The 17,675-nt window shown below is 41.2% G+C and overlaps 1 protein-coding gene across 1 annotated transcript in view; it reads left to right on the top strand.

The window, feature by feature from the left end:
- Window positions 1–17,675, top strand: part of LOC137298350 (cardioacceleratory peptide receptor-like) — an 87,094-nt gene that overhangs the window by 46,080 nt on the left and 23,339 nt on the right. Inside the window, exon 5 of the mRNA XM_067830569.1 lies at window positions 4,445–4,568. Within this exon, the coding sequence (XP_067686670.1) occupies window positions 4,445–4,568 (124 nt within the window). The remainder of the gene's footprint in view (window positions 1–4,444; window positions 4,569–17,675) is intronic.

The raw sequence follows: 17,675 nt of genomic DNA, 5'->3' as shown, positions 1-17,675 counted from the left end.
TTGTAAGTTCTCAAGTTTAATCAAAGAATATAATGCAAGAAACAGCACCGAGAGTGAGATAGATGTGTAAAAGAGGATTACTTGGTTAAGTTAAATGTGATAAAGTTTCAAAACATCCACTTAGAGTCGTTTGTTTCGAGCTGTTATGATAAAAGGAATCTTATGTGGCTTATTTATTGGATTCAAAAGACATGAAAAGTTTCATAAAGGGAACAGTTGAAATTAAAGCCAGTGAGTTGAACATTTTAATATTTATATGTTTTTGAGGTGGAAATGTGCAAATTCGAATTTCATAGAAAAAACATGAATGTTTTGTTTTTAAACTGAAAACGATTAATGATCAGCCATTGTCCACATGAGGTCTGTGTTGAAACATCGCTGTGAATGTTTTACACACGACTGGAAAATGCAACGGAAAATGCTTCTTCAGGAGGAAAAATGGCGACTCTATAAATTCCAGTAGCATGGTTAAAACGGTTACTGCACCACAGATTTAATGATGAATATACCAAGTTTCATCATATCAAAACATTAGATTTTTGCATTTTTGTACAGCTCTGATATAGCCTTAATACTAAACTGAAGTAAAAGCTTATAAGTATGCCCCATGTGCATTTTCAGTGAAGGTGATGAGATATAGATACAGTTATCTGTCTTCGAAGATGCGTGACAGTTTGTCAAAAACTGAAAGTAACCTAAGTATACCTGAAGGTTAGAACTGATCTTCGGTAATCCATGTTTGTCGTAATAGGCGACTAACGGAATAGGGTGGTCAAACTAGCTGACTTGCTTGACGCATGTCACCATATCTCAGTTACGTAGACAGATGTTCATGATGTGAGTCACTGGATTGTCTGATCCAGACTCGAATATACCCGACTTCCGCCATAGAGAAGTGAACTTTTGAGTGCAGCGTTAATCAACAAACAAACATACGCACAAACAAATAATGTGAAGCAACATCATTATTTGCCATGACTGTCGAAATTCGAGAAGCTTTGGAAGACGCAAAAACATCGTCACGTACAAAAAACAGTAACTAACTCATGAACATTCAAGAATTCCCTTTTAATGTTTTGTTCTCTGCAGTTAATCAATCGTATCTCGGGAGAGTTCTAATTAGTCGTTTTTATGTGTTATTTCCATCGTGGAAATATCCCATTCTTGTCATGAACATTTAAAAAACGTAGTTAAATGGCGCCTATCATTTGGTTAAAGTACAATGTGCTTATATATGTCATAACGCCAGTCCCTAAACAGGAATTACTGCATTGATGCGTTCTCATTTTAGCGTTATTGGACTTAGCTCTAAGGGAAGTGGTATCATTTCAACTTTCACACACAAAAAACACTCAGGTCGATATGCAATATATGTCATAGGAAGGCATTGATATATCGGCAGAATTTAGTCGTCAAAGACAAGAGTTGTAAGGAAAGTATTTCCTATAAACTGACCCATTTTTTATCGATCCTGCCACACAGATACCTAAACATCATTTGGTGCGCCAATGTAATTACCTTTCCTTGTTAGCAGTTGTCTGACAAGCAGTGTGCCCAAATCGATACAACTTTCCAGTCAATTGATCCTAACCCTCAGATTACGGATTTCATTCAAAACTAGTTTTTCGGACTGATTTGGGCCAACAGTGCTGGCTTACTTTTCACATTTGAGGACCCGAAACAGGTGAAAGAGTACAAAATTGACTGAAGAGTGTTATACTACCAAAGATGGTAGCAAATTGGAGCCACGATTTGATAACCCTCGCTGTAATCTTGAAATCCCTTCCTTATTTGTTGAGAATTTTGCCAATTATTCCAATATTTTCGCGCGGAATACCAACAGGGGTGCCAGTTAGGTGCCAATTTCCTATCTACTTTGTGTCTTCACACTTCAGGGCACCGGCATTCTGGAAGTTTGTCCTGCTGAAAGCCTGCAAAAAGATCTCTAAATTTCAGTGTGCTGCCTGGTGGGTGATATCCAAACGCTTTCTTAGAATCGCAGAAAGCCGATTAATTCTTAGCTGAAAGCATCAACGTGATTAAATAGTTTACTTTAATTGAAACGTGAAAAAAGAGAATTCTTTTGCGTTGAAAATCCCTTATTCTTCTCAGGAGAGTAGGTTTTCTGGGGACAACAATAGGATGTGGTATAAATCAATTGCAGCTGATTGCCTATCATTTTCCCTTTGTAAAAAATAATTGGCTATCTCTTGAAAGATTAATCTGACCGTTGATCCAGCAAAATGTATTTACACATCTCTCATATAGTTTAGGCACTAATCTTTACAACTTTATTCAGATGTATTTTATCTTAATTCAAACTGAATAGTGATAACATGGGCAAGCCTTGATTTAATAAAACTCTGACGCGGCTCTGTAGCAGTTATACCCCAAAGAGGCATGCGATGATATTATTTGCGTTCAAATAACACGTGATTATCTTGCCTAGATACGATTATTTACTGACAAGCGCCACATAGCTGAAACGAAATGCTGAATACGAAGTTAAACGGATACATAACACATTTTTGTAAAATGCAACATACATATCCACGCTTAGTTTGAAAGGAATGGAACTGGACAGAGAAAAATATGTGATCAGTCTGTGTAGCCTTTTCACTCTTCATTTATGTATTTCCTTCGTAAAATAGAAAGCCGCCATCAGATTCAGATAATTTTGAAAGTTATATCAATCTCCAACATTCCAACGTTACCTCTCTTTCATGGCCCAAATGAATTTATCAACTTGAATGTCCGTTGCTCATGCATGTTTTTTCTGCATCTCAGATGACACTCTTTTCATTTAAATCATTCTTGTAATTGTCCGAGGTAGTTATTCCATCTAGAATGTGTTTAAATCATATTTACAGAATGAAACCACATTAAACAATCAATAACGTTACAACGGTAGGCATTTAACGCCTCACTCAGCAATATTCCAGCTATACGGCGGTGGTCGACAAATAATCGAGTATGGACCAGACAATCCATCACTGATATACACAAACAGGATACAATGACTCTACACAAATAGGATACAATGACATGTGTCACCCAAGTCAGCGAGTGTGACTACCTGATCCCGTTAGTCGCCTCTTACCACAAGGATAGGTTGCTAATGACCAGTTCTAACTGCACGGGTCCACTGTTAGAAATAACCAGATATTCCAGTGAGCCACAGAACATTATTTTGTCTCGATGCCATTGAAAGTATTTCGCTTGACATTGCCATACGTCTCCATGCAACGTTGAAGTTGTCTCTTCTCATATGCATATAACCTCCCTGTGGTGAAACCGTGGACAGTTCGACGTATCATAAACATGTCTGTCTCGAGCCATCATTATCCACAACATACAATATATCCCTCTACGTTAAGAGAATGGTGTGGCTTTGGTGAACTTTATTATTGTTATTTATGAAAAACATGGCGGCAGCATGGCATGTTGGATAATGATATCCATATAATAAGTATTACCAACAATCCCCGAAGTATATTTCGAAAACTGTGAACTCCAAGAAGTATACAATCATCATCAAGATTGCACAGATTAAATTCATACCCAAATCGTTAATGTGTCTCTGTTCATAATATCATTCTTACCAATAGTTTCCGTGTGGTTATATTTTTTTTGGTACAGATGTCTTCCTCGCAATCTCGCAATAGCTTTTAAGGAATCGGGTTGAGTGAGTTCGGGTATAGAGAGTGATTATTGCTTAACGCTTATCAGCAATGGTGCAGCTATCTCGCGGCGACAATCGAATGAGCTATAAATCTTGGGTGAACATACTGACGCAATATTGCAAGCGTTTAATCAGGGACAGACGGTTTTATACCTATCCCTTTATGAGTTTTAAAGTCGACGCAATTATTTGCCAAACGTTATGGTTGTGCAGTGAAACCCATTAATTCTGGACGTCCCGATTAACAAAGTGAGTGAGTATAGTGTTTCCAGCAATGTTCCAGCAATATCACAGTGAGAGATACCACAAATGGATCTCATGTGGGGATTCGAAACCATGGCCTTCGGCGAACGCTCTAACTATTAGGCTACCCACCGGTTCCTTCGACTCGTGTTTATCAAGATATTATATTTGTGTGGAAGTCCGTTTCACGGAAGTCGCTAGGGCTTGGATTAACGATTCCCTGATTCAGCAGGTTACATTGTACCGCCGTGTATTTTATTGTACACCCCGAGTATCTTCACTTGGGCACAAGGGGCAGTAGGGTAGCCTAGTGGTTAAAGTGTCCCCTCGTCACAGTGAAGACCTGGGTTCGATTCCCCGCATGGGCATGTTGTGTCTAGCCTATTCTGGTGTCCCTCGTCGTAATATTGCTGGAATATTGCTAAAAGCGACGTAAAATGTCACTCATTCACTCTTGTGTACAAACTTCCTCGTTGTCATATGGTACCGTTGTACATGCATATTGATACGTTGTTTCAGCTGTACATCACGACAATTGCTATCGTCCTCTTCTTCATCCCCGCCGTTATCATCGCAGTGTGTTACATCATCATCGTCGTCATCATATGGACTAAAACAACGCTACAAGTCTCTGCACCAAAAGGCAAGCATCGATATATTAAAAATGGTAAAACATATTTTCAACCCTTCATTATTCAGGTCCTCCGCCATATAGCTGGAATATTGCTGAGAGCGGCGTAAAACTAAACTCACTCACTCACTCACTCGTTATTCAGGTGCAGGTGGCGAATGTGCAACATGGCTGAATACATCTGTATATATACTTGTTCATTCAACAAATGTTCATGCCTTAAGATGATGACTATTTTGAGAGTGCAGGGACGTTGCTGAACACATATTATTATACTTTTGTTTGATGTTTGCTTCAATCCATTGAACTTTTTATTTTCTGCAAGGGAGAATTGTCCTTTCAACACAATATTGTCGGACATCTCGTGTCAGCGAGGACGTTTAACACACTGTCTTCCTGTGCCTTCACGTACTATTGTCATTGCAGTGCATTTTAGTTAACTGTCATGACACATCGTCTTGCCAAATATTGAGACACCTGGGAACACATTCCGTGTTGCATCCATCACAGAACTGTCAAGAATACGTAGAGATCTCAGTGTTATTATGTGTGTCAATGTATGTTGTGTGAAGAGACATTTGTGTAGGTGTCTCTTAGCAGCGTGTACTATGAATATTCAAATACTCAGACGGTTTAGCACGGTTCGAATGCTGAATTTTACATCGTACACAGGCGGTTTATCGTGTCTGGACTGTCCAACTTTTCATTGTACCCAGATGGTGTGGCTGGTATGTGTCGAGAACTTTGGTAGTACACTCTGAACCATGGTATCCTGATAGAAGCCGTGAAGCAGCGAAACGTAGAACTCTGTCTATTTCACGTCAGTCCCTACACTATCCACAATACATGTCGAATTAACGGAGTTACAGTGCTGCTGCTGCAACAGATTTGTATTAATGGAGACTGAAGTCAAGTTTTAGTTCAGAACTAATATGTACCATACGGTATATTAAACAGCTGCCACTCCAAAAACACGATTTTTAATGCAGTCTCGGGGGCGTCAAAAACTGGTACTGTCTCTGGTTCAAATGTCGTAAAATGTTGAAGATAATACTTTCCGACAAGAGAAGAGCTGGACAGTAACATCTTTCGACTGAGACATGACTCTTGCTTCCAAATGCATGCTAGTCGGTCAGGAGGCCCATACATCCTCCATCCTGCTTCCCACGGATCGGATTTGCTGCTAGCACTTGGAGGTATTCGAACAAACTGGCACGAGGTTTCGAAGTCTTACTTACATTACTCGTCCTCCCTGGCATATCATTTTCAAACACCAGGATGTTTAAATTCAGATAAAATATAAGGGTTGAAAGTCTACATGATGCTCAGAACCGTATGCTACAAAATACAGTATGTACACCGCCATGTATGTCAGTATTTATATGCCCAGTGAAATATTTTGCAGTGTAATGTAACCTTTCACGGACTGAAACTGAAGATAATGATGACTCTTTTCAACATTTTGATTTCTCCAAAATGTTAGTTTCCATGTACAAAAAACTATCCGAGAAGTTACATTACCTAGAGATCTCCTCATATGGCCACTGAAATCCTTCTATGTAAACACATTTCCCTTCAGTGATACGCAGAGCTGATCCAATCGTGTTTTTATTCAAAAGCTTTATCGAAACCGGTTAGAACTAAATCAATAATTGCAGTGGGCGTGTTGTGGATCAACAGGTGTTGTAAAGTTTTCAGTGAGGATCAAAAGTTGGTTTTGATTTGAGGTGTGCTTTTCGCACACGCGGACGCCTGTCAAGCATATTGATCAAACCGCTGATGGCGGCTTTCATTTAGACTTCAATACTGGCTTCCGTAAAGAGATGTCAATGAATGTGATTCAGGGAGAGTGGTACTTCTCGATGTCCCTCTGGTGGTCTGGCATTACTGTTACCGTTAGGTACGCATGGTCAGGACTCTCTGTGGACTCTTTTATAGTTTAGATTATCTCTAGAAAATGTGGGGAAAACATGTTACGAGCTACATTGAAATCACCATCATGATACCAAACTCCCCAGGATCAAGGTCAAGGTCACAACGTTCCCCAAACTGGTGGATTTAGTTACAATGATACGTTAACGCTTTGAATATGGCGTCAAGTGAGACGTTTTGTTTTTGTCCCAACTCATTGCTAAATATGATTGAACCACAGTAGTTTATCAATCAAATGCTCGCTTTAGAGTACATTAAAGACCTGGGTTCGATTCCCCTCATCGGTGCAATGTGAAACTAATTTCTAGTGTCCCCCGCCGTGATATTGCTGGAATATTGCTAGACACATTCCAATTGCTAAAACCATATCCACTCACTCACTCACTGGTGTCATAATTCATTTAACCCAGTGTTGTTCGAATAGTGCATTTCAAATTAAAGACATATTTCCGTAGGGTGTTTAATGCAGTCATTCGTATAGAGCAATAGATGCTGAGTTTCCGATCACATGAGATGTCTCTTTTTCAATTTAGTCCCTATCCGCCTTGAAGTATTCGATATACAGCAGGACATGTTGGGTTTATGAACTACAAAGAAATGTCAGATACGCAGAGTACATATGTAATGTATAATATGACCAAAATTGGAAATGTCAAGCTATCACAACGATAGAGCAAACACTGGTATACCACCACATAACGTGACCTACAACGTCGTGTGTTTGATACAGTGTGTGTCAGTTCATGCTGCACTCAGCAGTATTCCAGCTATGTAGCAATTAACAATAGTGTGGACCAGGTAATCCAGTGATCAAGAGCATGAGCATCGATCTACACAATTTGGATACGATGACGTGACTACCAAGTCAACGACCCTGACCACCCGATCCCGTTAGTCGTCTCTTACGACAAGCATGGGTTGCTGAAGATCAATTCAAATCCGGATCTTCATGGATCAGAATGGGACGTAGCATTTGACGCAAACATGGACTGATCACAGGCGTGTTTTCTTGATGACAATACATCGATCAGTTTCCATCATGCAGCAGTTCTGTATCTATAATATTATTCAAATAGTTACTTCAAAATGGTTACTTTATTTTTTACTTTAGTATTCCATTTTATCCGAACTACAGCCTGTTTGAAGGGACACGTAGATATGTGGTTTACAGGTGAGCCTAGTATTTTGAGCTTTGTCTCATCATGTCAAAGCTTGGGCTTGATTGTGCTGTTACATTGGTGATATTACTCCCTACCACGGGTACCATGGGATTTTTCTGTTCATCAAAGACACGCAGGAGCCCTTGGGTTCTTTTGATCCTCTGGCATGATTTCAGGAAAGGACAAACCTTTGAAAAGCCTGGGATGTTGCCAGATGTGTTTTCACGAAAGAGTCGACCTCCATCAGCAACTGCATGCTCGGGACCTGCTGTTTGACTGTACTGAATGTGCTGATATCTTCTTTTCCTGAAGATACGTTAATAGCAAGTTCAGCTTAGACAATTCCAAATGGGCCCTTACTTTTGTTTCAACACACAGGTGTTTTTGTTCATGTAAAACCTCAGCATCAGAAAATAGCCATGTTCGATTATCTGATGCAACCGATCCATCTGGTGTAAAGGTCTTCAAAACTCCCTGGGGGTACATTGGCAAAGGCTTCGTTTATGGTGTTGCATCTCCTGGACAAATTAAATGACTGGTACTTAGTCCAAAGTTAATCCATGAAAATATTTTCACATGCGGATACATGAACGGAAGCCAAACACGTTTCCCTCATAAGCAAAGTGCGACCGTCGTTCAATCTCCAACCTCGGCACATTGCTGATAAAATTATTCTGCATTGTTGACACATATGTTGAAAGAATTATTTGATTTGAAAGAAATGAATGTCAAATTACAAGTACAAATTTGATATGCTTAATTGTAGACCTAATCCTTAATTGTAGACTTGTGTTTAAACGTGTATGTTACTTCTGAAAATAGGGTATACACCATACACAGCACTACCACAGAGACCATCTCGTGCCCCTAGTCGTATTCGTTGGTACACTTGTAATACCTTCATCTTATCTGATGTCAAGAATGTCTCGGGTATTGTAAACCAAAAGTCACTGTGTCCTGTAATCTGATTGGTTGAAAAACATGATTAAATGGTATTAGATTCCCGGAAACTGCAAGACTATTTACTGCGTACTGACACGTAGAAACCTCGCAATTGTTTTGGTGCGTCATCAATAGTGGTGACGTCATTCAAATCATATTGTGACGTAAAGTTAGAATGACGTCACAAATGAGCAACTCCAGATGCTACCATGGGAACCAGTTGAAACGGCCAGCTGATGACACTTCACTGCTGTACTCGTTCTCGATGTAAACGAGTGCAGACAGTAAAACCCTTTGGTTTACTTTTGTGTTTACAATGTCGATAAACATCATGTGTTGGCCAATTTCCGGGTGTTATTGAGTATTTGAAGCACGGGAATATTTCATTTGAAACCTCCGGCTGACGCCGTCGGTTCCAAATGCATTCCCGTGCTTCAAATACTCAATAACACCCGGAAATTGGCCAACACATGATGTTTATCTCCTAAATAGACCCCAACTCGATTCCCCATGTATTAGAAGTCCATTTCTAGAACCCCGCCGTGACACATAAAAAGCTTAATGCTCTTTTACCACACTCATTCAAAAGGCGAAAAACATAGAAGATGAAACTTCTCTCGAATAAAGACAGGACAAAACAGAGACAAGACAGACATGCAGAACATCCAGAGATGCAACTGTACGTCTGCCTCCAGTATGACAGGACAAAACAGAGACAAGACAGACATGCAGAACATCCAGAGATGCAACTGTACGTCTGCCTCCAGTATGACAGGACAAAACAGAGACAAGACAGACATGCAGAACATCCAGAGATGCAACTGTACGTCTGCCTCCAGTATGACAGGACAAAACAGAGACAAGACAGACATGCAGAACATCCAGAGATGCAACTGTACGTCTGCCTCCAGTATGACAGGACAAAACAGAGACAAGACAGACATGCAGAACATCCAGAGATGCAACTGTACGTCTGCCTCCAGTATGACAGGACAAAACAGAGACAAGACAGACATGCAGAACATCCAGAGATGCAACTGTACGTCTGCCTCCAGTATGACAGGACAAAACAGAGACAAGACAGACATGCAGAACATCCAGAGATGCAACTGTACGTCTGCCTCCAGTATGACAGGACAAAACAGAGACAAGACAGACATGCAGAACATCCAGAGATGCAACTGTACGTCTGCCTCCAGTATGACAGGACAAAACAGAGACAAGACAGACATGCAGAACATCCAGAGATGCAACTGTACGTCTGCCTCCAGTGTGACAGGACAAAACAGAGACAAGACAGACATGCAGAACATCCAGAGATGCAACTGTACGTCTGCCTCCAGTATGACAGGACAAAACAGAGACAAGACAGACATGCAGAACATCCAGAGATGCAACTGTACGTCTGCCTCCAGTATGACAGGACAAAACAGAGACAAGACAGACATGCAGAACATCCAGAGATGCAACTGTACGTCTGCCTCCAGTATGACAGGACAAAACAGAGACAAGACAGACATGCAGAACATCCAGAGATGCAACTGTACGCCTGCCTCCAGTATGACAGGACAAAACAGAGACAAGACAGACATGCAGAACATCCAGAGATGCAACTGTACGTCTGCCTCCAGTATGACAGGACAAAACAGAGACAAGACAGACATGCAGAACATCCAGAGATGCAACTGTACGTCTGCCTCCAGTATGACAGGACAAAACAGAGACAAGACAGACATGCAGAACATCCAGAGATGCAACTGGAGGTCTCGTACGTCTGCCTCCAGTATGACAGGACAAAACAGAGACAAGACAGACATGCAGAACATCCAGAGATGCAACTGGAGGTCTCGTACGTCTGCCTCCAGTATGACAGGACAAAACAGAGACAAGACAGACATGCAGAACATCCAGAGATGCAACTGTACGTCTGCCTCCAGTATGGCAGGACAAAACAGAGACAAGACAGACATGCAGAACATCCAGAGATGCAACTGTACGTCTGCCTCCAGTATGACAGGACAAAACAGAGACAAGACAGACATGCAGAACATCCAGAGATGCAACTGTACGTCTGCCTTCAGTATGACAGGACAAAACAGAGACAAGACAGACATGCAGAACATCCAGAGATGCAACTGTACGTCTGCCTCCAGTATGACAGGACAAAACAGAGACAAGACAGACATGCAGAACATCCAGAGATGCAACTGTACGTCTGCCTCCAGTATGACAGGACAAAACAGAGACAAGACAGACATGCAGAACATCCAGAGATGCAACTGTACGTCTGCCTCCAGTATGACAGGACAAAACAGAGACAAGACAGACATGCAGAACATCCAGAGATGCAACTGTACGCCTGCCTCCAGTATGACAGGACAAAACAGAGACAAGACAGACATGCAGAACATCCAGAGATGCAACTGTACGTCTGCCTCCAGTATGACAGGACAAAACAGAGACAAGACAGACATGCAGAACATCCAGAGATGCAACTGTACGTCTGCCTCCAGTATGACAGGACAAAACAGAGACAAGACAGACATGCAGAACATCCAGAGATGCAACTGGAGGTCTCGTACGTCTGCCTCCAGTATGACAGGACAAAACAGAGACAAGACAGACATGTAGAACATCCAGAGATGCAACTGGAGGTCTCGTACGTCTGCCTCCAGTATGACAGGACAAAACAGAGACAAGACAGACATGCAGAACATCCAGAGATGCAACTGTACGTCTGCCTCCAGTATGGCAGGACAAAACAGAGACAAGACAGACATGCAGAACATCCAGAGATGCAACTGTACGTCTGCCTCCAGTATGACAGGACAAAACAGAGACAAGACAGACATGCAGAACATCCAGAGATGCAACTGGAGGTCTCGTACGTCTGCCTCCAGTATGACAGGACAAAACAGAGACAAGACAGACATGCAGAACATCCAGAGATGCAACTGTACGTCTGCCTCCAGTATGACAGGACAAAACAGAGACAAGACAGACATGCAGAACATCCAGAGATGCAACTGGAGGTCTCGTACGTCTGCCTCCAGTATGGCAGTACAGGTTTTCCCACAGCTTTCCCGATGTCCATTCGTGGTTATTTTGCCCCTTTACGCCTAATGGAGTTTGACTCCGATTGTACGAGTCAAGGCTATTTCTGACGTATTATATAACTAATATTATACATTCTAAACGCTGGCTCGGCCTTGAGCGGATCTTTTTTTCTGATCCGCTTGAACGTGTGTACCCTTGAGATGTCACACGACACGTCGAGTGACAGATGATTTCCAGTTGACAAAGCGTGACTACGGCATAAAACAGTCCATCCCTCCATAAAACTCACAGGATTATCTGTGGGTATTATAGACTGGAGCAACATCGGTCGTGCCTACGAGTCTTCTTAACATATTTGTAACATTAACGTTAATGGATCTGAAAACAGGGTTAATTCAAACCAGTTCGGAATCCCAAACGAAGCGTAGTGCTAGGGTGATTGTAACTGCGATACTTTAACATAGACAAACGATAGTCGCAGTGCCAAGGTGAGTGTAATTCCCATACTTTAACACAGACACACGACTGTCGCAGCGCTAAGATCGCTTTGTGACACGGGCCCATCTTGACTAGTGGACACCGACCTATCACAAATAGTCACATCACTCCAACCCTTTTGTCAGATTAACCGTGGAACATCTGAACAGCCTCACATGTTACCTTGTTTGAGCATTTGATCACGATCCACCAGCATCACTATTGACCCGTGAAGATCCAGGTTAGAATTGGTCATCAGTAACCCACGCTTTTCGTAAGAGCCGATTAAGGGCACCGGTTTTCAGTCTCCCTGATTTGCTTGACATATGTCATCATATCCCAGTTATGCAGATCGATGCTCATTCATTCTCACTCTGGATTATTTGCACAAAACTCGGTTATTTACATACCGTCGCCATATACCTGGAATATTGCTGAGTATGGCGACAAAGAACAAACCAAAAACTGTAGTTCAAGTGACTTTCGTAACACAACGCGATTTGAAGCTTAAAGATTTCCGTCTCTAATCGAATTGAACATATAGGGAACAATGTGGTATTTCGTTGTCAGTCTTCACAACATAAAATGGCTCCAAAATGAGATCATAATCTTTTCTCTATCTAGCATATACTAGTAATTTATAACTGGTATTAGTCTTTCAAATGAACCGAACGAAATATTGGTGCACTACATGCGGATATGTGAGTGTCTTTGAAATCACATAGTTTTACAGCTGCTACTGTTCATCTGCGTAGGTACAGGAGAAACCTCAGGTTGGATATGTTGGAGAAAATGCTGATATGACACCCTTTGGCAGTGGACCATGCTAATATTGCACTGGTCGGAGAGTGAAAAATCAATTGGAACACACTGTGCGTTCTTCCATGCGATGGCTCCTGCCGACTACACACACAGCGGTACCTTTAAGACGAGTTGGAAGAGCGAAGAGATGGGCAGCATAACAAGCCAAGCCTCTTTAATCGTTACTGACCTTTTCGTGAGCGTGTGCCTAGCTTGTGAGATATTCATTGGGAACTTTGTTGAGTTAATTGCTGGTGATGCGGCAAGCGGTTTGCACACAAGTTGGTTGTCATTTGACCGAGTCCAATGGCAGTACCAGTTGATCCATGCAAATTTGTTTTGTCGTTGGAATAGATGCCCATTGACGATATTGAATTAGAATAATGTCTTATATTGGTCTCGTGTCTTGAATATTTTGGCAACGAAGCCATTATAATTTGCGATATAATGAAATTGAAGAACCAGAGGCGAACTTCAGAGACACAATTTACAGGAGTCTTTTCGAGAATGGCTTATTGTTTAAAGAGCCAATGATAATTTGGTTAACTAAGGGTTATGAATGAACAGGATGGTTTGAAGTATGTATTGACGCACAAGGGCATCTTAACCATATCAGTAAGGGTTTGTCCTGGCTCCCGAAAGGCTGCTAAAAGCCCCATTAATCGATACCACAGTCTTAAAGATGGTCTTGTCGCCATCAGAAGCGTAGGGGTGAATTTATCTAAGTACAGAAGAAAAGATTAAATGTCAAGATTCCTAATTTATTTACACGGTTCCAAATACATATTTTTAATGAGTAAACGAATAAGAGCGATGTCTGTTCTTTGATGGTACTATAGAAGCTCGTCAACCCAGTTGTGAGAACTGCAATAGGGCAATGAGTAGGCAACCGCACTTTACGAGACCTAAGTACTGCCCGTGACAAACATCGTTTCATACCTTTCCGAATAGTCTCATGGTCTGCAGTAAGGAGCCGATAATCCTTGCATGAATTGCAGATTTCCGAACTAACCTTCCCCAAACTAACCAACTATATATTACGACTATCAGCAGTTTTGACAGCCAGATATGGCTGTACACTTGGTCGGGTCCAATAAAGTAATATTTGGCGGTGGCGCAATTTGGAACCAGAACTGGCTTTTGAATGTATGCATGTCACCGGAAATCTGGTACCCGCAGTAAGTAGGGCCCCGTCTGGTAAGTTGGCGCCTGCAAGGGTAGCCGGGAACCAACTTGGTACCGGAAATAGCGCCTCCCGAGATCTGCAGACACTGTGGTTTCAGAGTCAGTCAGTTCAAAGAGAGTGATTTCTGTGTGAACAGTGTGAACAGTGTTTTCACGGCTCGGCGTGATGGGAACGGGGTCCGCTGGAGGTCTCAGGCGTTTAGCGCATCGGTAGAAGCAGTGACCACGGTTATTCTGTCAAACCAACGTTCACAACGCATCTTGAATCTGAAACACATTATCGGACCACCACGGCACCAATTAGAGGGTCCAGAATTACCAGAGAGTATTCTACCAAGGGCAAGGGCATCAGAGTTAACGACTGTTGTCCAGAGGTTGCAGTGTTGTGAACGACACTGGAACATGTTGTGTTCACAGCTGCTGCGCTAGTGCTGAAAGCGGCGGCTCAACCCATACCAACTGACAACTCACAATGGTACTCAATCTGTTCTTTGTTCGTACCCAATTTCAAACACCCGGACTAAGCAAGATCTGTTTCGAGCGCTACAGAATAAATGACAGAATCCTTCCGAATGGTCTCTTCTTGACATCATTAAATTAGAGTCGGCGATGTCAAATTGTGACCATCGCTCGCGGATGTAATCCCTAAGGCGCGATAAGCAAAGATGTTATTTGACATTAATGAAGGACCCACGGAGAGAACAGGCAGCAGTGCTTCGACTTTCCAAAGTAAATATTCTCCTTTCAATGTTAAACTAAACAATTTTGTCATGGCAATTTTACACAATCATACCATAAATGCTACCGCGATGCGGAATATTTCAGGTAGTGTCTATATCGTTTCCTAAAGCGTGGTCGTCTTATTCCCCTGTCGACGTAATTCAAGGAAATGTATGGTTCAGGGTTTCCAGCGTAATGAATACATGTCCTTTGAAAGGGCAGTAATAAGTTCTGTGGGTTCAATATCCTGTTTGACATTATAAGGCAAATTTGGATATGGATACACCTTATCACTGTTAATACCACACTGACTATTCCGTAAACAGCACATGTATAACTTCTTATCTTAGCTGGATTCTCTTGCAACACCTCGTAATATCATTTGGCACCTTCATCTCTACGTCTTATCCTCAGATGTGTAAATCCGTTGCTTTTCTCTCGTGGAACTCACAATTACGAAAGCTTCTATCTGCCATGGAAATACGTATAATATGAAGCATTCACTCTATGTGCTATTTTTGGCGTTCTTGCGTAAAATAATAATTGACTTTCACCACCATGCAACCCGCTCCTTAAACCGAAGATTATTGCAAGGTAGCATTAGCACTAACAGGGAACTCTGCAGCATAGAGAAGGAACGTACACTGTGAGGGCTTGATATGATTATAACAGAAGAGTTTCCAACGACACTGATGTATTGTAATTGTTGCAGTGTTACAGTTAAGAGATGAATCAGTATGTTCTAGCACATGGAATTTAAAGAGATTTAAGATGATCAAGAGTTACAAAGTCACTCATCCTCAGTCGGCGAATAGATTCACCGTTTTACCGATTTAACATCATCATGTTCTGTCGGAATGTAAGGACGCTGTCAGCTGTCGCCACCGATGGGTTACCTGGACATATTTGTCTCGTTAATGTCGGAAGGCTCTAATCTACGTTTCGCCTCTGGTTGTCTCATCTAGAGTAATTTAATTTCACTGACATGATGAATGTCTGTATTCCGTCTTCTCATTTTACTCTATTGATTTTTCAAACGAGATGGACACGTCTAATGTTCGCAGTAAAAGTCAGAGGTTTGCGCAAGGAAAAAACTAATTGATACATTTTATATCCTTCTAGGTATAGTCACTGCCATATAAGTCAGATATTGAATGGTGAAATAACTATTTGTTTTGAGATACCGTGCTCTCATTGCCTGAAGAGTCACTGGAAAATAATAGATTGTAGTATTCCGTGGTGTCTGTTTCAGCAGCAATGGCGTGCAAATGGGTATTTAATTATTGGGTTAATTTAAACTAAAGCATTTTGAATCCATATATATTTTAACAGTCAACGAATTGTGTTAATGCAACGAAAACAAGAAAAGTATTTCCGCAATCATACGGACAGTGCATGGGCTATGATACTACTACTAATGTTTGAACCAGTTAACAATTATGTATGGTTTGCGTGAAAGTTATGGAAAACTAGTGCTTTGAATCACTCGGAATAATTTCACGGTTTCGAAAGCGACAAGAGCAACAAGTGTGATATTGATGTGTTGTTCCAGAACAACTGAACTTTTCTTGAAGGTTGTTATCATTTACTGGCGAATCCAAAGAACAAGCATCACATCGATTCGCACCGTCCAAAACACGTCCTCCCTGACAGACTCTCGTTTACAAATACACTGCTCCTATCCATTTCAAGATGTGTTTTGAAGACGTTTGAAATACTGATTCTGTGCATGCGAGATATTTTTACCCACGTAGCAACCGACATGCGATACCAAGCGATTATTCCGCGTTCACCTGTTCCAGATATAGGTCACCAGTCACCAGATTCATTTACAATTAAAACCACTCCTGTGTTCTGATCTGCAAGTCGCACCAATACCATCCATGTTTTATTGAAGCCAGCTTCGTGTTTCTTTTCCACAACGTTAAGCTTTTTAACACCACCGGCTACTAAAACGAACGCGGATCAATGAAACGATGGTCTTAGTTAGTGAAGCGTCAAATATTAGCTAAGATCTGTTGGCATCACTGGCTTCGTTTAGCTAATGACAACTGTCTCCGCTCAATGTCCCTTTAATGTTGGGGAACACAGCAGCAAAAGTGCCAGAACATTTGTTTCCAGTGTTGGTAACCATGAACCAGAAGGTAATGAAGTCTAGTTTGAAGCATCTTGTAGGTTTAACAAGAATAACACCATCCTATAAAAATCATTTTCAAAATTAACATATATTGTCACGATGATGTCAAAGTTTTATGCACCGTTGCGATCCTGTATTGAAACGTGGACGAAAAGTAAATGATGCAGATCACATCGTATTAATATAGACGATGGTTTAATTTCTCAAAACCATGACACAAGGCACATTGTACGACAGATATCATAACGGAACATCCTATCATGTCCAAAATTACAACTGCCACTATTTTTTTTTTCTTTTTCACTTTTTTTAAAAAGGGCAATTTCGTATTAGCATTTTCAATTAAATACTTCAAAAAATTATATCAATAAAAACCAGAAACGAAACATGTTCATTTCCCCAAATTATAAAAACGCAGCTCAGTGATGGATCGAATGTCAACGCTTCCAATCTCCAGTTACGTTTAATTCAGGTGGTTACAGACGCTGGCGCCTGGACATACAGCTATTTCACCGCCCGATTTGGCATATTTACATAGCTTATTCTGGTCATATGTGTGAAAGGATCCTCATGGGTTGTATTATTTGGTTATCGGAAGGTAGAAAGACTGATAAATAACGAATGGGCAATAAACGGAGGGTTTACGCATTTAGTAGTAGTTTGTGTGTGGGATTACAAGCATCAAAAGCCTTTAGATCCAAGTTAGAA

This window comes from Haliotis asinina, chromosome 10 (assembly GCF_037392515.1).
Source record: "Haliotis asinina isolate JCU_RB_2024 chromosome 10, JCU_Hal_asi_v2, whole genome shotgun sequence".
NCBI lineage: Eukaryota > Metazoa > Mollusca > Gastropoda > Lepetellida > Haliotidae > Haliotis > Haliotis asinina.
Note: the sequence above shows the minus strand (reverse complement) of the source record. Positions and strands in the feature narration are given on the sequence as shown.